Source organism: Ascaphus truei, chromosome 5, assembly GCF_040206685.1.
Source record: "Ascaphus truei isolate aAscTru1 chromosome 5, aAscTru1.hap1, whole genome shotgun sequence".
Classification (NCBI taxonomy): Eukaryota; Metazoa; Chordata; class Amphibia; order Anura; family Ascaphidae; genus Ascaphus; species Ascaphus truei.
In genome coordinates this window covers 286,429,356-286,451,987 of record NC_134487.1, presented here as the reverse complement: position 1 = coordinate 286,451,987, position 22,632 = coordinate 286,429,356, and the positions used below count along the sequence as shown (strand labels likewise).

The 22,632-nt window shown below is 51.9% G+C and overlaps 1 protein-coding gene across 4 annotated transcripts in view; it reads right to left on the bottom strand.

The window, feature by feature from the left end:
* KIAA1549 (KIAA1549 ortholog) overlaps positions 1–22,632 on the bottom strand; it is a 115,497-nt gene that overhangs the window by 35,344 nt on the left and 57,521 nt on the right. For all 4 annotated transcript variants that reach the window (XM_075602490.1, XM_075602493.1, XM_075602491.1 and 1 more), the window contains exons 3-7: positions 20,763–20,851; positions 15,677–15,854; positions 14,771–14,901; positions 12,929–13,112; positions 11,951–12,010 (exon numbers count right to left, since the gene is read on the bottom strand). In XM_075602490.1, the coding sequence (XP_075458605.1) occupies positions 11,951–12,010; positions 12,929–13,112; positions 14,771–14,901; positions 15,677–15,854; positions 20,763–20,851 (642 nt within the window). The remainder of the gene's footprint in view (positions 1–11,950; positions 12,011–12,928; positions 13,113–14,770; positions 14,902–15,676; positions 15,855–20,762; positions 20,852–22,632) is intronic.

The following is a 22,632-nucleotide window of genomic DNA, read 5'->3' as shown; positions in this document are numbered from 1 at the left end:
GTAAGAGGAGCACCGGGGGAGAGGAGTATGTGTTAGAGGAGCACCGGGGGAGAGGAGTATATGTAAGAGGACTATATATAAGAGGAGCAGCGGGTGAGAGGAGTATATGTAAGAGGAGCAGCGGGGGAGAGGAGTATATATAAGAGGAGCACCGGGGGAGAGGAGTATATGTAAGAGGAGCAGCGGGGGAGAGGAGTATATGTAAGAGGAGCACCGGGGGAGAGGAGTATGTGTTAGAGGAGCAGCAGGGGAGAGGAGTATATGTAAGAGGAGCAGCGGGTGAGAGGAGTATATGTAAGAGGAGCAGCGGGTGAGAGGAGTATATGTAAGAGGAGCAGCGGGTGAGAGGAGTATATGTAAGAGGAGCACCGGGGGAGAGGAGTATATGTAAGAGGAGCAGCGGGGGAGAGGAGTATATGTAAGAGGAGCAGCGGGGGAGAGGAGTATATGTAAGAGGAGCAGCGGGGGAGAGGAGTATATGTAAGAGGAGCAGCGGGGGAGAGGAGTATATGTAAGAGGAGCAGCGGGGGAGAGGAGTATATGTAAGAGGAGCACCGGGGGAGAGGAGTATGTGTGAGAGGAGCACCGGGGGAGAGGAGTATATGTAAGAGGAGCACCGGGGGAGAGGAGTATGTGTAAGAGGAGCAGCAGGGGAGAGGAGTATATGTAAGAGGAGCAGCGGGTGAGAGGAGTATATGTAAGAGGAGCAGCGGGTGAGAGGAGTATATGTAAGAGGAGCAGCGGGGGAGAGGAGTATATGTAAGAGGAGCAGCGGGGGAGAGGAGTATATGTGAGAGGAGCACCGGGGGAGAGGAGTATGTGTAAGAGGAGCACCGGGGGAGAGGAGTATATGTAAGAGGAGCACCGGGGGAGAGGAGTATATGTAAGAGGAGCACCGGGGGAGAGGAGTATGTGTAAGAGGAGCAGCAGGGGAGAGGAGTATATGTAAGAGGAGCAGCGGGTGAGAGGAGTATATGTAAGAGGAGCAGCGGGTGAGAGGAGTATATGTAAGAGGAGCACCGGGGGAGAGGAGTATATGTAAGAGGAGCACCGGGGGAGAGGAGTATATGTGAGAGGAGCACCGGGGGAGAGGAGTATATGTAAGAGGAGCACCGGGGGAGAGGAGTATATGTGAGAGGAGCACCGGGGGAGAGGAGTATATGTGAGAGGAGCACCGGGGGAGAGGAGTATATGTGAGAGGAGCACCGGGGGAGAGGAGTATATGTAAGAGGAGCACCGGGGGAGAGGAGTATATGTAAGAGGAGCACCGGGGGAGAGGAGTATGTGTAAGAGGAGCACCGGGGGAGAGGAGTATGTGTAAGTGGAGCAGCGGGGGAGAGGAGTATATGTAAGAGGAGCACCGGGTGAGAGGAGTATATGTAAGAGGAGCACCGGGGGAGAGGAGTATATGTAAGAGGAGCACCGGGGGAGAGGAGTATATGTAAGAGGAGCAGCGGGTGAGAGGAGTATATGTAAGAGGAGCAGCAGGGGAGAGGAGTATATGTAAGAGGAGCACCGGGGGAGAGGAGTATATGTAAGAGGAACAGCGGGTGAGAGGAGTATATGTAAGAGGAGCAGCGGGTGAGAGGAGTATATGTGAGAGGAGCACCGGGGGAGAGGAGTATATGTAAGAGGAGCAGCGGGGGAGAGGAGTATGTGTTAGAGGAGCACCGGGGGAGAGGAGTATATGTGAGAGGAGCACCGGGGGAGAGGAGTATATGTAAGAGGAGCAGCGGGGGAGAGGAGTATGTGTTAGAGGAGCACCGGGGGAGAGGAGTATATGTAAGAGGAGCAGCGGGTGAGAGGAGTATATGTAAGAGGAGCACCGGGGGAGAGGAGTATATGTAAGAGGAGCACCGGGGGAGAGGAGTATATGTAAGAGGAGCACCGGGGGAGAGGAGTATATGTAAGAGGAGCACCGGGGGAGAGGAGTATGTGTGAGAGGAGCACCGGGGGAGAGGAGTATGTGTAAGAGGAGCAGCGGGGGAGAGGAGTATATGTAAGAGGAGCACCGGGGGAGAGGAGTATATGTAAGAGGAGCAGCGGGTGAGAGGAGTATATGTGAGAGGAGCACCGGGGGAGAGGAGTATATGTAAGAGGAGCAGCGGGGGAGAGGAGTATATGTAAGAGGAGCAGCGGGGGAGAGGAGTATGTGTTAGAGGAGCACCGGGGGAGAGGAGTATGTGTTAGAGGAGCACCGGGGGAGAGGAGTATATGTAAGAGGAGCACCGGGGGAGAGGAGTATGTGTAAGAGGAGCACCGGGGGAGAGGAGTATATGTAAGAGGAGCAGCGGGGGAGAGGAGTATATGTAAGAGGAGCACCGGGGGAGAGGAGTATATGTAAGAGGAGCAGCGGGGGAGAGGAGTATGTGTGAGAGGAGCACCGGGGGAGAGGAGTATGTGTGAGAGGAGCACCGGGGGAGAGGAGTATGTGTAAGAGGAGCAGCGGGGGAGAGGAGTATGTGTTAGAGGAGCACCGGGGGAGAGGAGTATATGTAAGAGGAGCACCGGGGGAGAGGAGTATGTGTAAGAGGAGCACCGGGGGAGAGGAGTATATGTAAGAGGAGCACCGGGGGAGAGGAGTATATGTAAGAGGAGCACCGGGGGAGAGGAGTATGTGTAAGAGGAGCAGCAGGGGAGAGGAGTATATGTAAGAGGAGCAGCGGGTGAGAGGAGTATATGTAAGAGGAGCAGCGGGTGAGAGGAGTATATGTAAGAGGAGCAGCGGGGGAGAGGAGTATATGTAAGAGGAGCAGCGGGGGAGAGGAGTATATGTGAGAGGAGCACCGGGGGAGAGGAGTATATGTAAGAGGAGCACCGGGGGAGAGGAGTATGTGTAAGAGGAGCAGCAGGGGAGAGGAGTATATGTAAGAGGAGCAGCGGGTGAGAGGAGTATATGTAAGAGGAGCAGCGGGTGAGAGGAGTATATGTAAGAGGAGCAGCGGGTGAGAGGAGTATATGTAAGAGGAGCACCGGGGGAGAGGAGTATATGTAAGAGGAGCACCGGGGGAGAGGAGTATATGTAAGAGGAGCACCGGGGGAGAGGAGTATATGTGAGAGGAGCACCGGGGGACAGGAGTATATGTAAGAGGAGCACCGGGGGAGAGGAGTATATGTGAGAGGAGCACCGGGGGAGAGGAGTATATGTAAGAGGAGCAGCGGGTGAGAGGAGTATATGTAAGAGGAGCACCGGGGGAGAGGAGTATATGTGAGAGGAGCAGCGGGGGAGAGGAGTATGTGTGAGAGGAGCACCGGGGGAGAGGAGTATATGTAAGAGGAGCACCGGGGGAGAGGAGTATGTGTAAGAGGAGCACCGGGGGAGAGGAGTATATGTAAGAGGAGCACCGGGGGAGAGGAGTATATGTAAGAGGAGCACCGGGGGAGAGGAGTATGTGTAAGAGGAGCACCGGGGGAGAGGAGTATGTGTAAGTGGAGCAGCGGGGGAGAGGAGTATATGTAAGAGGAGCACCGGGTGAGAGGAGTATATGTAAGAGGAGCACCGGGGGAGAGGAGTATATGTAAGAGGAGCAGCGGGGGAGAGGAGTATATGTAAGAGGAGCAGCGGGTGAGAGGAGTATATGTAAGAGGAGCAGCGGGTGAGAGGAGTATATGTGAGAGGAGCACCGGGGGAGAGGAGTATATGTAAGAGGAGCAGCGGGGGAGAGGAGTATGTGTTAGAGGAGCACCGGGGGAGAGGAGTATGTGTTAGAGGAGCACCGGGGGAGAGGAGTATGTGTTAGAGGAGCACCGGGGGAGAGGAGTATATGTAAGAGGAGCACCGGGGGAGAGGAGTATATGTAAGAGGAGCACCGGGGGAGAGGAGTATATGTAAGAGGAGCAGCGGGTGAGAGGAGTATATGTGAGAGGAGCACCGGGGGAGAGGAGTATATGTAAGAGGAGCAGCGGGGGAGAGGAGTATGTGTTAGAGGAGCACCGGGGGAGAGGAGTATGTGTTAGAGGAGCACCGGGGGAGAGGAGTATATGTAAGAGGAGCACCGGGGGAGAGGAGTATATGTAAGAGGAGCAGCGGGGGAGAGGAGTATGTGTGAGAGGAGCACCGGGGGAGAGGAGTATGTGTGAGAGGAGCACCGGGGGAGAGGAGTATGTGTAAGAGGAGCAGCGGGGGAGAGGAGTATGTGTTAGAGGAGCACCGGGGGAGAGGAGTATATGTAAGAGGAGCACCGGGGGAGAGGAGTATATGTAAGAGGAGCACCGGGGGAGAGGAGTATGTGTAAGAGGAGCAGCAGGGGAGAGGAGTATATGTAAGAGGAGCAGCGGGTGAGAGGAGTATATGTAAGAGGAGCAGCGGGTGAGAGGAGTATATGTAAGAGGAGCAGCGGGGGAGAGGAGTATATGTAAGAGGAGCAGCGGGGGAGAGGAGTATATGTGAGAGGAGCACCGGGGGAGAGGAGTATATGTAAGAGGAGCAGCGGGTGAGAGGAGTATATGTAAGAGGAGCAGCAGGGGAGAGGAGTATATGTAAGAGGAGCACCGGGGGAGAGGAGTATATGTAAGAGGAACAGCGGGTGAGAGGAGTATATGTAAGAGGAGCAGCGGGTGAGAGGAGTATATGTGAGAGGAGCACCGGGGGAGAGGAGTATATGTAAGAGGAGCAGCGGGGGAGAGGAGTATGTGTTAGAGGAGCACCGGGGGAGAGGAGTATATGTGAGAGGAGCACCGGGGGAGAGGAGTATATGTAAGAGGAGCAGCGGGGGAGAGGAGTATGTGTTAGAGGAGCACCGGGGGAGAGGAGTATATGTAAGAGGAGCAGCGGGTGAGAGGAGTATATGTAAGAGGAGCACCGGGGGAGAGGAGTATATGTAAGAGGAGCACCGGGGGAGAGGAGTATATGTAAGAGGAGCACCGGGGGAGAGGAGTATATGTAAGAGGAGCACCGGGGGAGAGGAGTATGTGTGAGAGGAGCACCGGGGGAGAGGAGTATGTGTAAGAGGAGCAGCGGGGGAGAGGAGTATATGTAAGAGGAGCACCGGGGGAGAGGAGTATATGTAAGAGGAGCAGCGGGTGAGAGGAGTATATGTGAGAGGAGCACCGGGGGAGAGGAGTATATGTAAGAGGAGCAGCGGGGGAGAGGAGTATATGTAAGAGGAGCAGCGGGGGAGAGGAGTATGTGTTAGAGGAGCACCGGGGGAGAGGAGTATGTGTTAGAGGAGCACCGGGGGAGAGGAGTATATGTAAGAGGAGCACCGGGGGAGAGGAGTATGTGTAAGAGGAGCACCGGGGGAGAGGAGTATATGTAAGAGGAGCAGCGGGGGAGAGGAGTATATGTAAGAGGAGCACCGGGGGAGAGGAGTATATGTAAGAGGAGCAGCGGGGGAGAGGAGTATGTGTGAGAGGAGCACCGGGGGAGAGGAGTATGTGTGAGAGGAGCACCGGGGGAGAGGAGTATGTGTAAGAGGAGCAGCGGGGGAGAGGAGTATGTGTTAGAGGAGCACCGGGGGAGAGGAGTATATGTAAGAGGAGCACCGGGGGAGAGGAGTATGTGTAAGAGGAGCACCGGGGGAGAGGAGTATATGTAAGAGGAGCACCGGGGGAGAGGAGTATATGTAAGAGGAGCACCGGGGGAGAGGAGTATGTGTAAGAGGAGCAGCAGGGGAGAGGAGTATATGTAAGAGGAGCAGCGGGTGAGAGGAGTATATGTAAGAGGAGCAGCGGGTGAGAGGAGTATATGTAAGAGGAGCAGCGGGGGAGAGGAGTATATGTAAGAGGAGCAGCGGGGGAGAGGAGTATATGTGAGAGGAGCACCGGGGGAGAGGAGTATATGTAAGAGGAGCACCGGGGGAGAGGAGTATGTGTAAGAGGAGCAGCAGGGGAGAGGAGTATATGTAAGAGGAGCAGCGGGTGAGAGGAGTATATGTAAGAGGAGCAGCGGGTGAGAGGAGTATATGTAAGAGGAGCAGCGGGTGAGAGGAGTATATGTAAGAGGAGCACCGGGGGAGAGGAGTATATGTAAGAGGAGCACCGGGGGAGAGGAGTATATGTAAGAGGAGCACCGGGGGAGAGGAGTATATGTGAGAGGAGCACCGGGGGACAGGAGTATATGTAAGAGGAGCACCGGGGGAGAGGAGTATATGTGAGAGGAGCACCGGGGGAGAGGAGTATATGTAAGAGGAGCAGCGGGTGAGAGGAGTATATGTAAGAGGAGCACCGGGGGAGAGGAGTATATGTGAGAGGAGCAGCGGGGGAGAGGAGTATGTGTGAGAGGAGCACCGGGGGAGAGGAGTATATGTAAGAGGAGCACCGGGGGAGAGGAGTATGTGTAAGAGGAGCACCGGGGGAGAGGAGTATATGTAAGAGGAGCACCGGGGGAGAGGAGTATATGTAAGAGGAGCACCGGGGGAGAGGAGTATGTGTAAGAGGAGCACCGGGGGAGAGGAGTATGTGTAAGTGGAGCAGCGGGGGAGAGGAGTATATGTAAGAGGAGCACCGGGTGAGAGGAGTATATGTAAGAGGAGCACCGGGGGAGAGGAGTATATGTAAGAGGAGCAGCGGGGGAGAGGAGTATATGTAAGAGGAGCAGCGGGTGAGAGGAGTATATGTAAGAGGAGCAGCGGGTGAGAGGAGTATATGTGAGAGGAGCACCGGGGGAGAGGAGTATATGTAAGAGGAGCAGCGGGGGAGAGGAGTATGTGTTAGAGGAGCACCGGGGGAGAGGAGTATGTGTTAGAGGAGCACCGGGGGAGAGGAGTATGTGTTAGAGGAGCACCGGGGGAGAGGAGTATATGTAAGAGGAGCACCGGGGGAGAGGAGTATATGTAAGAGGAGCACCGGGGGAGAGGAGTATATGTAAGAGGAGCAGCGGGTGAGAGGAGTATATGTGAGAGGAGCACCGGGGGAGAGGAGTATATGTAAGAGGAGCAGCGGGGGAGAGGAGTATGTGTTAGAGGAGCACCGGGGGAGAGGAGTATGTGTTAGAGGAGCACCGGGGGAGAGGAGTATATGTAAGAGGAGCACCGGGGGAGAGGAGTATATGTAAGAGGAGCAGCGGGGGAGAGGAGTATGTGTGAGAGGAGCACCGGGGGAGAGGAGTATGTGTGAGAGGAGCACCGGGGGAGAGGAGTATGTGTAAGAGGAGCAGCGGGGGAGAGGAGTATGTGTTAGAGGAGCACCGGGGGAGAGGAGTATATGTAAGAGGAGCACCGGGGGAGAGGAGTATATGTAAGAGGAGCACCGGGGGAGAGGAGTATGTGTAAGAGGAGCAGCAGGGGAGAGGAGTATATGTAAGAGGAGCAGCGGGTGAGAGGAGTATATGTAAGAGGAGCAGCGGGTGAGAGGAGTATATGTAAGAGGAGCAGCGGGGGAGAGGAGTATATGTAAGAGGAGCAGCGGGGGAGAGGAGTATATGTGAGAGGAGCACCGGGGGAGAGGAGTATATGTAAGAGGAGCACCGGGGGAGAGGAGTATGTGTAAGAGGAGCAGCAGGGGAGAGGAGTATATGTAAGAGGAGCAGCGGGTGAGAGGAGTATATGTAAGAGGAGCAGCGGGTGAGAGGAGTATATGTAAGAGGAGCAGCGGGTGAGAGGAGTATATGTAAGAGGAGCACCGGGGGAGAGGAGTATATGTAAGAGGAGCACCGGGGGAGAGGAGTATATGTAAGAGGAGCACCGGGGGAGAGGAGTATATGTGAGAGGAGCACCGGGGGACAGGAGTATATGTAAGAGGAGCACCGGGGGAGAGGAGTATATGTGAGAGGAGCACCGGGGGAGAGGAGTATATGTGAGAGGAGCACCGGGGGAGAGGAGTATATGTAAGAGGAGCACCGGGGGAGAGGAGTATATGTAAGAGGAGCATCGGGGGAGAGGAGTATGTGTAAGAGGAGCAGCGGGGGAGAGGAGTATATGTAAGAGGAGCACCGGTGGAGAGGAGTATATGTAAGAGGAGCAGCGGGGGAGAGGAGTATATGTAAGAGGAGCACCGGGGGAGAGGAGTATATGTAAGAGGAGCAGCGGGTGAGAGGAGTATATGTGAGAGGAGCACCGGGGGAGAGGAGTATATGTAAGAGGAGCAGCGGGGGAGAGGAGTATGTGTTAGAGGAGCACCGGGGGAGAGGAGTATATGTGAGAGGAGCAGCGGGTGAGAGGAGTATGTGTAAGAGGAGCAGCGGGTGAGAGGAGTATATGTGAGAGGAGCAGCGGGGGAGAGGAGTATGTGTTAGAGGAGCACCGGGGGAGAGGAGTATGTGTAAGAGGAGCAGCGGGTGAGAGGAGTATATGTGAGAGGAGCACCGGGGGAGAGGAGTATATGTGAGAGGAGCACCGGGGGAGAGGAGTATATGTAAGAGGAGCAGCGGGGGAGAGGAGTATATGTAAGAGGAGCAGCGGGGGAGAGGAGTATATGTGAGAGGAGCAGCGGGGGAGAGGAGTATATGTAAGAGGAGCAGCGGGGGAGAGGAGTATGTGTGAGAGGAGCACCGGGGGAGAGGAGTATGTGTAAGAGGAGCAGCGGGGGAGAGGAGTATGTGTAAGAGGAGCACCGGGGGAGAGGAGTATATGTGAGAGGAGCACCGGGGGACAGGAGTATATGTAAGAGGAGCACCGGGGGAGAGGAGTATATGTGAGAGGAGCACCGGGGGAGAGGAGTATATGTGAGAGGAGCACCGGGGGAGAGGAGTATATGTAAGAGGAGCACCGGGGGAGAGGAGTATATGTAAGAGGAGCATCGGGGGAGAGGAGTATGTGTAAGAGGAGCAGCGGGGGAGAGGAGTATATGTAAGAGGAGCACCGGTGGAGAGGAGTATATGTAAGAGGAGCAGCGGGGGAGAGGAGTATATGTAAGAGGAGCACCGGGGGAGAGGAGTATATGTAAGAGGAGCAGCGGGTGAGAGGAGTATATGTGAGAGGAGCACCGGGGGAGAGGAGTATATGTAAGAGGAGCAGCGGGGGAGAGGAGTATGTGTTAGAGGAGCACCGGGGGAGAGGAGTATATGTGAGAGGAGCAGCGGGTGAGAGGAGTATGTGTAAGAGGAGCAGCGGGTGAGAGGAGTATATGTGAGAGGAGCAGCGGGGGAGAGGAGTATGTGTTAGAGGAGCACCGGGGGAGAGGAGTATGTGTAAGAGGAGCAGCGGGTGAGAGGAGTATATGTGAGAGGAGCACCGGGGGAGAGGAGTATATGTGAGAGGAGCACCGGGGGAGAGGAGTATATGTAAGAGGAGCAGCGGGGGAGAGGAGTATATGTGAGAGGAGCACCGGGGGAGAGGAGTATATGTGAGAGGAGCACCGGGGGAGAGGAGTATATGTAAGAGGAGCACCGGGGGAGAGGAGTATATGTAAGAGGAGCACCGGGGGAGAGGAGTATATGTGAGAGGAGCACCGGGGGAGAGGAGTATATGTAAGAGGAGCACTGGGGGAGAGGAGTATATGTGAGAGGAGCAGCGGGTGAGAGGAGTATATGTGAGAGGAGCAGCGGGGGAGAGGAGTATGTGTTAGAGGAGCACCGGGGGAGAGGAGTATATGTGAGAGGAGCAGCGGGGGAGAGGAGTATATGTGAGAGGAGCAGCGGGTGAGAGGAGTATATGTAAGAGGAGCACCGGGGGAGAGGAGTATGTGTAAGAGGAGCAGCGGGGGAGAGGAGTATATGTAAGAGGAGCACCGGGGGAGAGGAGTATGTGTAAGAGGAGCAGCGGGGGAGAGGAGTATATGTAAGAGGAGCACCGGGGGAGAGGAGTATATGTAAGAGGAGCAGCGGGTGAGAGGAGTATATGTAAGAGGAGCAGCGGGTGAGAGGAGTATATGTGAGAGGAGCACCGGGGGAGAGGAGTATATGTAAGAGGAGCAGCGGGGGAGAGGAGTATGTGTTAGAGGAGCACCGGGGGAGAGGAGTATGTGTTAGAGGAGCACCGGGGGAGAGGAGTATATGTAAGAGGAGCACCGGGGGAGAGGAGTATATGTAAGAGGAGCACCGGGGGAGAGGAGTATGTGTAAGAGGAGCACCGGGGGAGAGGAGTATATGTGAGAGGAGCAGCGGGGGAGAGGAGTATGTGTTAGAGGAGCAGCGGGTGAGAGGAGTATATGTAAGAGGAGCAGCGGGGGAGAGGAGTATATGTAAGAGGAGCACCGGGGGAGAGGAGTATATGTGAGAGGAGCACCGGGGGAGAGGAGTATATGTGAGAGGAGCACCGGGGGAGAGGAGTATGTGTGAGAGGAGCACCGGGGGAGAGGAGTATGTGTTAGAGGAGCACCGGGGGAGAGGAGTATATGTAAGAGGAGCACCGGGGGAGAGGAGTATATGTAAGAGGAGCACCGGGGGAGAGGAGTATGTGTGAGAGGAGCACCGGGGGAGAGGAGTATGTGTGAGAGGAGCACCGGGGGAGAGGAGTATATGTGAGAGGAGCACCGGGGGAGAGGAGTATATGTAAGAGGAGCACCGGGGGAGAGGAGTATGTGTAAGAGGAGCACCGGGGGACAGGAGTATATGTGAGAGGAGCACCGGGGGAGAGGAGTATATGTAAGAGGAGCACCGGGGGAGAGGAGTATATGTAAGAGGAGCACCGGGGGACAGGAGTATATGTAGAGGAGCACCGGGGGAGAGGAGTATATGTAGAGGAGCACCGGGGGAGAGGAGTATGTGTAAGAGGAGCACCGGGGGACAGGAGTATATGTAGAGGAGCACCGGGGGAGAGGAGTATATGTAGAGGAGCACCGGGGGAGAGGAGTATGTGTAAGAGGAGCAGCGGGTGAGAGGAGTATATGTAAGAGAAGCAGCGGGTGAGAGGAGTATATGTAAGAGGAGCAGCGGGTGAGAGGAGTATATGTAAGAGGAGCAGCGGGTGAGAGGAGTATATGTAAGAGGAGCAGCGGGTGAGAGGAGTATATGTAAGAGGAGCAGCGGGTGAGAGGAGTATATGTAAGAGGAGCAGCGGGTGAGAGGAGTATATGTAAGAGGAGCACCGGGGGAGAGGAGTATGTGTAAGAGGAGCACCGGGGGAGAGGAGTATATGTAAGAGGAGCACCGGGGGAGAGGAGTATATGTGAGAGGAGCACCGGGGGAGAGGAGTATATGTAAGAGGAGCAGCGGGGGAGAGGAGTATATGTGAGAGGAGCACCGGGGGAGAGGAGTATATGTAAGAGGAGCACCGGGGGAGAGGAGTATATGTGAGAGGAGCACCGGGGGAGAGGAGTATATGTGAGAGGAGCACCGGGGGAGAGGAGTATATGTAAGAGGAGCAGCGGGGGAGAGGAGTATATGTAAGAGGAGCACCGGGGGAGAGGAGTATATGTAAGAGGAGCACCGGGGGAGAGGAGTATATGTAAGAGGAGCACCGGGGGAGAGGAGTATGTGTAAGAGGAGCACCGGGGGAGAGGAGTATATGTGAGAGGAGCACCGGGGGAGAGGAGTATATGTGAGAGGAGCACCGGGGGAGAGGAGTATATGTGAGAGGAGCAGCGGGTGAGAGGAGTATATGTAAGAGGAGCACCGGGGGAGAGGAGTATATGTAAGAGGAGCACCGGGGGAGAGGAGTATATGTAAGAGGAGCACCGGGGGAGAGGAGTATATGTAAGAGGAGCAGCGGGTGAGAGGAGTATATGTGAGAGGAGCACCGGGGGAGAGGAGTATATGTGAGAGGTATACGTTCCACATTAGAACACTAAGTTGCAGGCTCAGGTCTTCCAGCTGTACCTGTCACTATTCTCCTGTGCCGATGCAATTTCCGACAGACAACTGACTGGAGGTTAAATTGGGATTGCATGTGTACCAATTAATATACAAAGAGGGGAAATGCATAATAATATCTGTACACTTTTAACCCTCACCACAGCTTCCATTTCTTTAAAAAAAAAAATCAGTTTCTCCCCCCAATTTGTTTATTAAAGCAGCTCTGGGAGACGGTCCCTTGCCATGGTTCCTCTCCCCGTGCACGACCTCCCAATAGAGCCTTAAATAAAAAAACGCTGGCTTTGATAAAGATATAAAGAAGCTCATTAGAGCACTGACCTGTCCTGAGCCAGGAGTCCTTCAGCAGCTGGGACACGTTGAGGTGGGGGTAGTCCGAAGCTGCACGCGCCCGAACACAAAACACAAAGCGCACGTTTAGTCACCTCCCCCGGCACTTACAGGTGCCTGTGTCCTGCTGGATGCTCGTGGGAAAGATTCTAGTCCCATTTATGGGTCAAAAGTTCATAGTCACTGAAAACAGGACTTGATGTGATGCATCGGATTGACCCATAATTATGTCAGAGCGATCCTTCCTAACTAATACGTAAGGATAACCCTGAAACGCCTCATCTTATCGGGAGGGTAAAGGTGGATTATAAAGCAGACATTCTGACCCGGCTATACAATGGGGTAAAACCGTTAGTGCCTTATTTAATATAAAATCATACAATATTTCTGCTATAGAAGCGGAGAGGGAGGAAAGATTGAGAATCTTTAAAGAGACAATGGGACTGTATGTCAATAAAAAAAGTGTCACCCTAAGTTGATTGATTAAAAAGAAACTCCGTACCCCTCATCTCACAAATTCTGGGGGTGCAGTGAGATTAAGAGTAGAAGAAAGTAACTGACCTATTCAACTAATTAAGCCCTTATTTGACTAATTTGTTCAACACGGAAAGTTTTCAAGGTGCAATCCCTGCCAACCAAAAAACCTGTTGGTGAAGAATTAGACCAGATGTGGGCAAACTCCTGTCCACAAGGGCCACCAACAGGTTAGGTTTTAAGGATATCCCTGCTTCAGGAGAGGTGGCTTCAGGTCTGCAACTGAGCCACTGATTGAGCCACCTGTTTACAAACTAGATCTTGCGTATCACCGGCATTAATATGGGTTTGCCCTAAGAGGATTATGGTGGCGGAGTGACAGTGGCCTGGCGCCTAGCTGCCTTATATTATCCCTGCCCCCGGTGGTTGCCGAATGTCTTCCCCCCACCTCGGTTCTTCCCCCTCCGCCTTTCCAGCTCCCCCTGCAGGACTCACGCTCGGCAATCTGCTTCACCGGGAACCCCAGAAAGAAGCTGAACTCCACCAGACTCAGGTTCCTCAGCTGCTCGCTCACTTCCGAACCGTTCAGGAAGCCGCTCCTGTCCCTGACCACGTAAGACACCGTTACGGGCTGTTTCCAAATCACTGCCTGGGACGCGCTCATGGTAATGTTCACTATCTAAAGAAATGGGAGGGAGTGTCCAGGTGAAGTCCCCAACGGTACAAACACAGGCTACACCTGGAGTCAAGCCGCTGCAATCTGTCATTTAACACTTTGGCTTCCAGAGGGGCCAACAACGCTGGATAGCGCAGTGTGTTACTATCCGATCTGCCAGCAAAAGGGATAAGGCAGGACCAGAAAGGTTGCAGTGTATCGAGATTCCTTACTAATCCCTCTGATATCTGCTTATCCTGAAACAGCCAAGTTCTGTCCTGCGCCCATTCATTTCACAGCAGTGAGGAAGACGAGAGGGTTGTCCTGTTCCATGAGAAGCAGAAGTCAGGGGAGATTAGCAAGGAATACCAATGCACTTCAGGCTCCGATACTGCCAGTGTCCTCAGTCATACATCCAAGATGGCTGCCCTGTGGCTCTTACAAACACAGTAATATCAAAAGCCCAAAATAGATATACACAGACTGCTCAAGCTGTGTGACAATAGTGCCCCAAATTAAACGGCCTACGGGTGTGGCATATTTCTAATATAGACACTTTATTATTACACTGTCTCTGACAAAACCATGTGCAGTGGCAAGAAAACGTTTGTGAACCCCAATGATAATTACGGAAATTCAATAGTATTCCCATGATAACCTTCTTAAATCAAAACCAGTGTTTTCTTAACGAGCCAATAGTGTTTATATTAACCAATTCCATGTCTTTTGAAACAAAATAATGTGTGAATTAGACAAACAATGAGTAATTAAGTGTCAGGGTATGTGCAAAAGTAAGTGAAACCCCTGTTTTTTTAATCAGCTAAATGAAAGGGGATAATTAGAATCAGGTGTTTAAATAATTAGTTAGATCTTCGGGGTGGGGTGGGGGGAGTTTGGGAGGCCCCATTCTAAATAAAACAAATCAGACATTTGTGAGTTTGGGCTTCACCATACAGGTGTGTGTAAACGCGTCATGCCACGAGCACAAAAAATCTCAGAGGACCTCAGAAAAGCAGTTACTGATGCTCATCAGTCTAGAAAGTCTAGAACAATTTCTAAGGATTTGCGGCCCCCCAATACATAGCTTGAGCAGGCCCTGTATTTCTATTTTCGAGATTGTGAGGTCGCTTGAAAAGGGAGGGGGAAAAAAAGGTATATTTTAATACATTTTTCACATTTTGTGTAGCAGTGGTTTCTTAACATTTTTGTTTAACACAATGTACACACATATTATAACATTTGTGTTTAACACAATGTACACACATATTATAACATTTTGTATCTCACTAGGAGTTACCGGCCCTAAAGTTCAATAACATTGTGCTTGTTTTGGAGTAAGTTACTTTCTAGATCGTTTGCCAACTTAGCCTTGTGCGGCTGAGAGAATTTTAGCGTCAAACTTTTACTGTAGGTTACTCCCCCCCCAAACTCTCCCCTCACCCCTCCCCCCCCCAAAAAAATACCTAATTGGAACGCAATGATATGGTCTTAACAAAGCTGAATGCTTGTAGAGAATAAGAGAAATGTAATCCAACGTCAAAGATAGCTAGTCAATGAGTCCTCTAGTGAAGCTATGGAAGGAACAATCTCTGAGACAGGGAGAGTGGGTGGGAGAGTGGGTGGGAGAGTGGGTGGGAGAGTGGGTGGGAGAGGGGGTCTGTGAGCGGATATAGGGATGTTACCTGCACAGTGAAGTTGTCGTTCTCCCGGCGCAGTCTCCGCACTTCATACATGGCCAGGCGTAGCCCCTTCTGTATCTGCTCACTGAATGTGCACAACCTGATGTCTACAGACAACGGGACAAACTGGAGAACTGGAAATAAAACGAGGAACCGGTCACATTATCCCGCGCATGTTACTGCGCAGAATGTCCCAGAAAGGCCCCAGTGACTAGTTAATGGTCCGGCAAATACAAATCCACGTTGTGAGCACATTCACATGTCTCAGACAGGTCTGCAACTCTGCCCTTCCCCATTATCTCTTAGCATGCAATAATGTAGCCAGGGATTCTGGGTAATAACATGTACATGAGCACGCACAGTGTGTGTTTACTTGCTTCTTGTCCATGTTTCTTTAGTTACAAATCTATACCCAGGTAGAATTATTTTATGTTCATTTTGTAATGGAGTTCCAATTCAGCTGTTTTAAACACTAACCCCCAAATATATATACAGCATTTAAAATAATAGATTTATATGAAATATTAACCCTTCTCCTACTACAGGGGCGTTTATCCCATTGCAATTGCACTATACAACCCGAGGGCCACTATGTTACTGACGCACAAGTCAAAACTCATCCAATCTCTGGCCCACCATCAAACAGATACTCCTGCAGCTCCCTGAACATCCTGCAACTCCCCTCCCTCTTCCAGCAGCAGATGTAGCTTACGTGACCATTGCTTGGAGCTGTAACGTACATCCACTTCTCCTCTACCCTACAATGAGGATCAATGGGTCCATAGTAACTAGTTCCAGTCTCCATTTCCACAGTCTCATTCATCCAACTTCCACTTCTCACATATCCAACCAGGAAGAACCCGCAGCACATCCCAGCCCTGCGGCTCCGGTATCTGCAGAGCCTCTCACCGGTTTGGATGTGAAACCTCTGGTCTGGGGTCAGGAGTGCAGTCTGCAGGGAGAGGATGGACGGGGAGTGACCCAGGAGGAGGCCGCTGCTGCTCAAGCCATTTATGACTGCTATCGCTGTGTAAACGGAGGGTCCCGAGGTGACCAAGAAGGACAACTTTGGAGACAATGTATAAACCTATCGGTGGAGAGAAATACAGGTCACACAGTCACTGCACAGAACCGAGAGGTGACGGCCATAGTGCTGAAAACAGACATGGACACTAAGGCGTCCAGACAATGCATCACAGTCCATCTGACCCGGAGAATTCCATCCTACATAGCCAGTCAAACATTGTTTCAGTGTAATCAGCTGCTTAGAAAGATGCAACCCCCCCTGCTTAAAAATATGCAATCCCCCCTTGAAGTAACGGGTCGTACTTATCTGCATTCTGTTAAAAATGAATATGTTTAAGTTTTCTCTGGGTCTGGTTTCACATACATTAATTACTTCCGTTTAATCGGTTTGACCAACGATGGCCAATAATTCCTTTGCAACGAGAGACCACTTTACCGGTGGCTTTGGGGACTGAAACGGTTTCTCACCAAAAGACATTACATAGAAATTGTTACAACGCCCGAAGCTTTTACTTACCATAAAAATAAAAAATGCTTCAAAAGTTATAGTGTACATATACAGTATGCCGCCTTCTTTAGTTCACTTTTGTTCTAGGGGCTGCCTTCAGGAACATCATTTGATAGCCTCCAGTTCAGTTAGTTATGAGGGGACCCTTTAGATTTGGGTTTCTTGGCTGCTCAGGATTTTTCACCATTACAATGTGAAATGCAGTTGAACGTCAAAGTTAAGTTAATGTCATTCTTTTGCCGTACCTTTTATTTAAATCAATGCCACGGAAATAAAAGGGGCACCGGTTCAGGGCCTTGCACAAATATTATTGCACCAATATATCATTTCAATTGGCATGCTGAGCGCTTTCATACTTTGGCCAAATGATGCAACTAAACCCCCAATTTAAATGATATATTATTAGCTTGAAAGATATGCTGCATAAAATCTGCACGATATATGTAACACGGCAGGTTTTTAATGACGAAACGTTTGGATTTTAGCGTGATCCAGTGTTTTGCTTTCAACAAATAAAGTTCTGGAGGATTTTGAAGTATTACAAAGTAAATGATCGTAGGGAATCTTAAAAAAGCCAAACACATAATCCAGTACACTGACAATGATTGGGTTTAAACCATAAACTTCTGCCTTCTCCCCCAAATGCAACACCCTTTTTTATATATAGGTTTTTTTTTTTCAGGCTCCCTTGGAAGCTTTTTTCTTTTGTGAAAACAAGTTGTGATATCCAGAGTGTTTATCCACAAGCCCTTCACTGGGAGGACTCTGGAGACCGCGTTACCTGTGAACACACAATTCCCTCTCTGCTTCTGAAACGAACACGGAGGAGCCCTGGGCCCCAGGCAGGTTCATCCCGGCGTATGGACCATATTTACTAAGTGGTGCTATGACATAAAACATATAATCGTCCATACACTTGAATGGGTCTGAAGGTATTTTCTAGACCCAGAAGGTGTCTTATGGCGCAGTACCACTTATACGATATAGACCTATACTGATGAGCCGTAAAGGAAGTTCTGGCTTTTTATCAGCGGTGTCTTTGTATGGGGAAAAAAAAGGTCAAAACCCGTTCCAAAGAAAAGTCATGTCTATCTACACATGGGGGGCTCGACTCCAGTCCTCCAGCCCCCCAGTATGTCTGGTTTTCAGGATATCCCAGTTATACGGTGTAACTTTCTCCCTGCCTATGAGGCTTGCAATGGACGGTTTATTCATCAAGTATCCACATCAGATCAGTTACTAATTACTTGGAGCTCTATATTTGTGCAATTCCTGGCACTGGGTACCCCGAGCCTTTGTGTGCTCCGCTCCCTGAATTCAACCCTCGATCCCAAATCCTAGACTGCCCGTCCCAGCTGGCACTGGGTCTTCCAGAGAGAGCAGCACGCTACCAGGAAGTAAGAGGTGGACTCCCTTCTCCGGCAGATCGCGAGCCAAAGACCCCTCCCTGTCTTGCTGGGTACGGATCAATTTTTAATAGCCGCTTCAGTCAATGGCATCTATTAAAATCAGGTCAGCAAAGTGGGAAGCGGTGGGTGTAAAAGGGGTGTGCCAACCAGGCACTTTCCTTCCTCCCTACAGCAAACAACTGCAGGTTCTTCTTGTATGTTGACCCAGTCAGTGCCCGAAAAACACTGACGTAATCAGAGGCTTAACCCTTACTTTACATACCGACTGCCCTTTCCATCTCTCTTCCTAACAAATGTAAGGCTGTGTTTATAGTGGCGTAGTGCTTGCTGAGGCGCGCTTAGCATATAATTAGAGACCCATTATATATTATGGTGCCATTCTGAGTGAAAGCTTCCGCTCGTGTGCTCACGCGTGCGGAACCTCGCTCAGCTTTTGGCTACAGGCAAATCTGTGTTTCAGCGCTTGCTGGAGAGGAGGTGCGGTCACGTAACCGCACAGCCATCCAATCAGAGCGCAGCTCAGAAATGAGCTTAGACCCGAGAGCGGCCATTGCTCCCTCCGCTCCCCGTTCCCTCCGCTCCCCCATTCCCTCCGCTCCCCCTTCCCTCCCCGTTCCCCCCGCTGCCCGTTCCCTCCGCTGCCCGTTCCCTCCGCTCGCCCGTTCCCTCCGCTCGCCCGTTCCCCGTTCCCTCCGCTCCCCCGCTCCCCGTTCCCTCCCCGCTCCCTCAGCTCCCCCGTTCCCTCCGCTCCCCCGCTCCCTCCGCTCCCCCGTTCCCTCCGCTCCCTCCGCTCCCCCCGTTCCCCCCCGCTCTCCCGTTCCCTCCGCTCCCTGTTCCCCCCGTTCCATCCGCTCCCCCGTTCCCTCCGCTCCCCCGTTCCCTCCGCTCCCCCGTTCCCTCCGCTCCCCCGTTCCCTCCGCTCCCCCCCGCTCCCCCGTTCCCTCCGCTCCCCCGTTCCCTCCGCTCCCTCCGTTCCCTCCGCTCCCTCCGCTCCCCGTTCCCTCCGCTCCCCGTTCCCTCCGCTCCCCCCGCTCCCCGCTCCCTCCGCTCCCCGTTCCCTCCGCTCCCCGTTCCCTCTGCGGTCGCGCCAATTAAAAAAATAAAAAAACAAAAAAGGCCGCCACGCACCCGATCGGGAGGAAGGGGGAGGAGGGAGGTGTCCTCCTTCTGCTCCGATCCCCGTGGTTGGGGGGCAGGAGATAGAGGGGGGGAGCAGGTGAACAGTATGTCCCCCCTCTGCCCCGGTTCCCGTGGCTGCCTGCCTGTCCGGGGCGGGTGATGGTGGATGGGGGGGGGGGGGGGCGGTTGAGCGGTTGAAGCGAGCGGAGCAGTGGTGGGAGCGGGGTGGTGTGCGGTCAGCCCCTGGGGCGGGTGATGGAGGCGAGGAGCCGGTCGCGCTTCTCTCTTCCCCCCCCCCCCCCCCCCACTTTGTGTGTGTGAAAGAGAGAGAGTGAGTGTGTGAGTGTGTGTATGGGAGAGAGTGTGTGTGTATGGGAGAGAAAGTGTGTGTGTGTGTGTGTGTGCTGGTGCTGTGTGTGCTGTGAGTGTATGCAGTGAGTGTGTGCAGTGTGCTGTGTGTATGCAGTGAGTGTATGCAGTGAGTGTGTGCAGTGAGTGTGTGCAGTGAGTGTATGCAGTGAGTGTGTACAGTGTGCTGTGAGAGTGCTGTGTGCTGTGAGAGTGTGCTGTGTGCTGTGAATGTATGCAGTGAGTGTGTGCAGTGTGCTGTGAGAGTGTGCTGTGTGCTGGTGTTGTGAGAGGGGAGGGGAAAGAGAAAGGGGGAGGGGAAAGAGAGAGGGGGAGGAAGAGAGAGGGGGGGGAAGAGAGGGGGGGAAGAGAGGGGGAGAAGAGAGAGGGGAGGGGGTTGCTGAGTGTCCACAGTCAGCTGATTATTAAAGCAGCAATACCCCCCCTACACTCATTTTTATTTCTTTTTTTTTTTTTTTTTACAGGCTAGGACGCATGGGGATTTCCAGAGCTGTACCGTGCTATTGTTAGCAGCGTGAATCACCCAGACCCAGAGATACTTAGTGGTGAAGTTACAGGGTTTATATCTCCCTCCCGGGGAAAGAAAATGGCTGACAAATCTCAACCCAAAAGGAAGCCGTAACGTTATTGCTTGTGGCTTTCTATTGGATGGCCATGTAAATCGCCTTTGAAAACCATAAAGTAATACCAGTAACGATACCAGTAACTTCCCCACCATCTCGGGAACCAGGGGGGGACCGGAACCAGCGGTGTAAGAAAAATTAGCCGTAGAGATAATTCAGCACATCTTTTCCTGCTTCCTTTAGGAGATAAGTGTGTGAAATATTAAGTGTCCGGGAAGTTAAAATGAAGCTCTCCCCAGAGTCTAGGGCAGTCTAAAGATTACCATGGTAACCCCCAAAGCTAAAGATCAATAAATCCCTAAGCAAACATATATATGATATTTATTTTTAAAGAGCAGGACTTGTTCAGGGGACAATATATTAACATTGTATGAGTTCAAATCATAGGCCTCTCGGGGATTGCTGCTTTAATGCTCAATTTGCAGTATAATGAGCATACTTTTAACAAGTCACGAAGATGCCTCTTTTAAGGTAAAGCCACCCAACCCAGAAACAGAAGACTTCCATGGTAACCCCTTCACTGCCACTGGGGACAGCATTGCATTGCACAGCAATCTAAGGCTACGGCCCCCGCGTTCACTGCTGCACGTGCGCCTGGCGGCACGCGGACGGGTGAAAGCCGCAATCTGCGCTTGAGCTGCAGGAGAAGAGGAGATGGTGACGGGGGGGACATGGCGGGGGCACGGCCATGATGTCACGCAGCTGGTTCGCCGTCGTTGGCTGAACCGCGCACCGTGACGTGGCTAATGCTTGTCCGCCGCGCCAAAAATCATGTATGTGCACGTACACACGCCGACTGGGGCCTGCCCCATAGAAGGCTGTACCTTGTGTGTGGTGCGCACGCAGCCATGGCCACTGGGGACTTACCCTAAGGGGTTAAATGGAAAAGGAACCAGCCTCTCTTTAACATAAGTACTTTTTGTTTTTTTTTACTGCCTTACCTCCAGCTCCACAATACAATTAAACTGTAGCGTTAGTGCTTCTTTGATGGATTCTGTAACACCTGCAATATCTGCTCCTCGGAATAGCACTGAAATGATAAAATAACAGGCACACAATATTCCACCGGCCTCTCAACACATGCAACGGCTGCAGGAGACCACGACATACAGCAGAGAGAGACATTTCTAGGAGAGAATTTGGGGGCGCCGTGTTTTACCCACCATAAACCTTGGAAAGATACCACCATGCAAAGCCTGGGAAGATCTCGTTAAAATCAACATCAATGCAGAAGTTTTCATTAATTAGGCTAGTGGTGCCCAATCATTTATACCCTGTGCACCCCTTGCTAGAGAATACCTGTTCTGTGAACCCCTAATTAATACATCTTATTGCCTATTCAGACTATTGCTGACGTGACCGATCCCAGACAGTAGTGTCTTGAGCTTGTGGGGGGGGGGGAACACTCGCTTCATAAAGCCCCAAACTGCACCTCAGTGTGCGCAGACAGCGTGGGTGGTATAGATGTAAACCATTGCGGGAGCTTCCAAAGTCACGCCCCACAATGCTTTGCTGCTGTGAATGCAAAGAATTGTGGGGAGCGACTTTGGAAGCTCCTGCTGCAATACCAGCTTTGCTAAAGTGCAGTTTGAGGCCTTACTTAGCGCGCAGTCTCCCCAAGGACCTCGGAACCACCACACTGCCCTTGTTCCACCATTACAGATTTTGTTTGGTGAACTTCTTAGAGACGTCTCACGGACCCCTAGTTGCTTCCGAACCCTGTGTTGGGAATCCCTGGATTATGAGAATGCAGAGAGGATTACAGGCACACAGTAATCCTGGTAACAGAGGTAGACAGACAGCGCTCGTTGAGATGGGGAGATCCTGAACTACACCAGACAGATCACAGAGAAGGAGGAAAACAGCCAGGCACACGGTCTTGCAAAAGGGTTGGTTTAATAGCAAATCCAACGTTTCAACTGCATAAGCAGCCCCCACCTTGACAAAGACTGCTTATGCAGTCGAAACGTTGGAATTGCTATAAAACCACCACTTTTGCAAGGCCGTGTGCCTGGCTGTTTTCTTCCTCCTCTGTAATCCCTGGATTATGCCATTACTGGCCACTCTAGCACCAAAAGGGTTAAAAATGGAGTTGTGTGTAAAATGGCAAAGCTAGGAAGTGACCAGACAAGATCGCGACCAAACAACCTTTACGAATTACGCATTGCACAGTAATATGTTGTAGGCCCCTCTGACATTGAATGGGTAAAAATGTATCTTTAAACCAGTGTTTTTCAACCAGAACTCCAAGGAACCCTTGGGTTCCCCGGGCGTCCCTAAAGCGTTCCCTGTAATTTGCAGGTAATTTTAAAATTGTACCAAATACAGAAGAATTTTCCATGTATCTGATCTCAGACACGCTATTAGAGAGGATTGGGGTTCCTTACAATGCATCTGATCTCAGACGCGCTATTAGAGAGGGTTGGGGTCCTTACAATGCATCTGATCTCAGACGCGCTATTAGAGAGGGTTGGGGTTCCTTACAATGCATCTGATCTCAGACGTGCTATTAGAGAGGGTTGGGGTTCCTTACAATGCATCTGATCTCAGACACGCTATTAGAGAGGGTTGGGGTTCCTTACAATGCATCTGATCTCAGACACGCTATTAGAGAGGGTTGGGGTTCCTTACAATGCATCTGATCTCAGACGTGCTATTAGAGAGGGTTGGGGTTCCTTACATTGCATCTGATCTCAGACGCGCTATTAGAGAGGAGTTGGGGTTCATCAGAATTTCATATAGGGTTTCTTAACTAAAAAAAAGGTTGAAAACCACTTCTTTAAACATTCCAGTGCATCAATAACATATAGC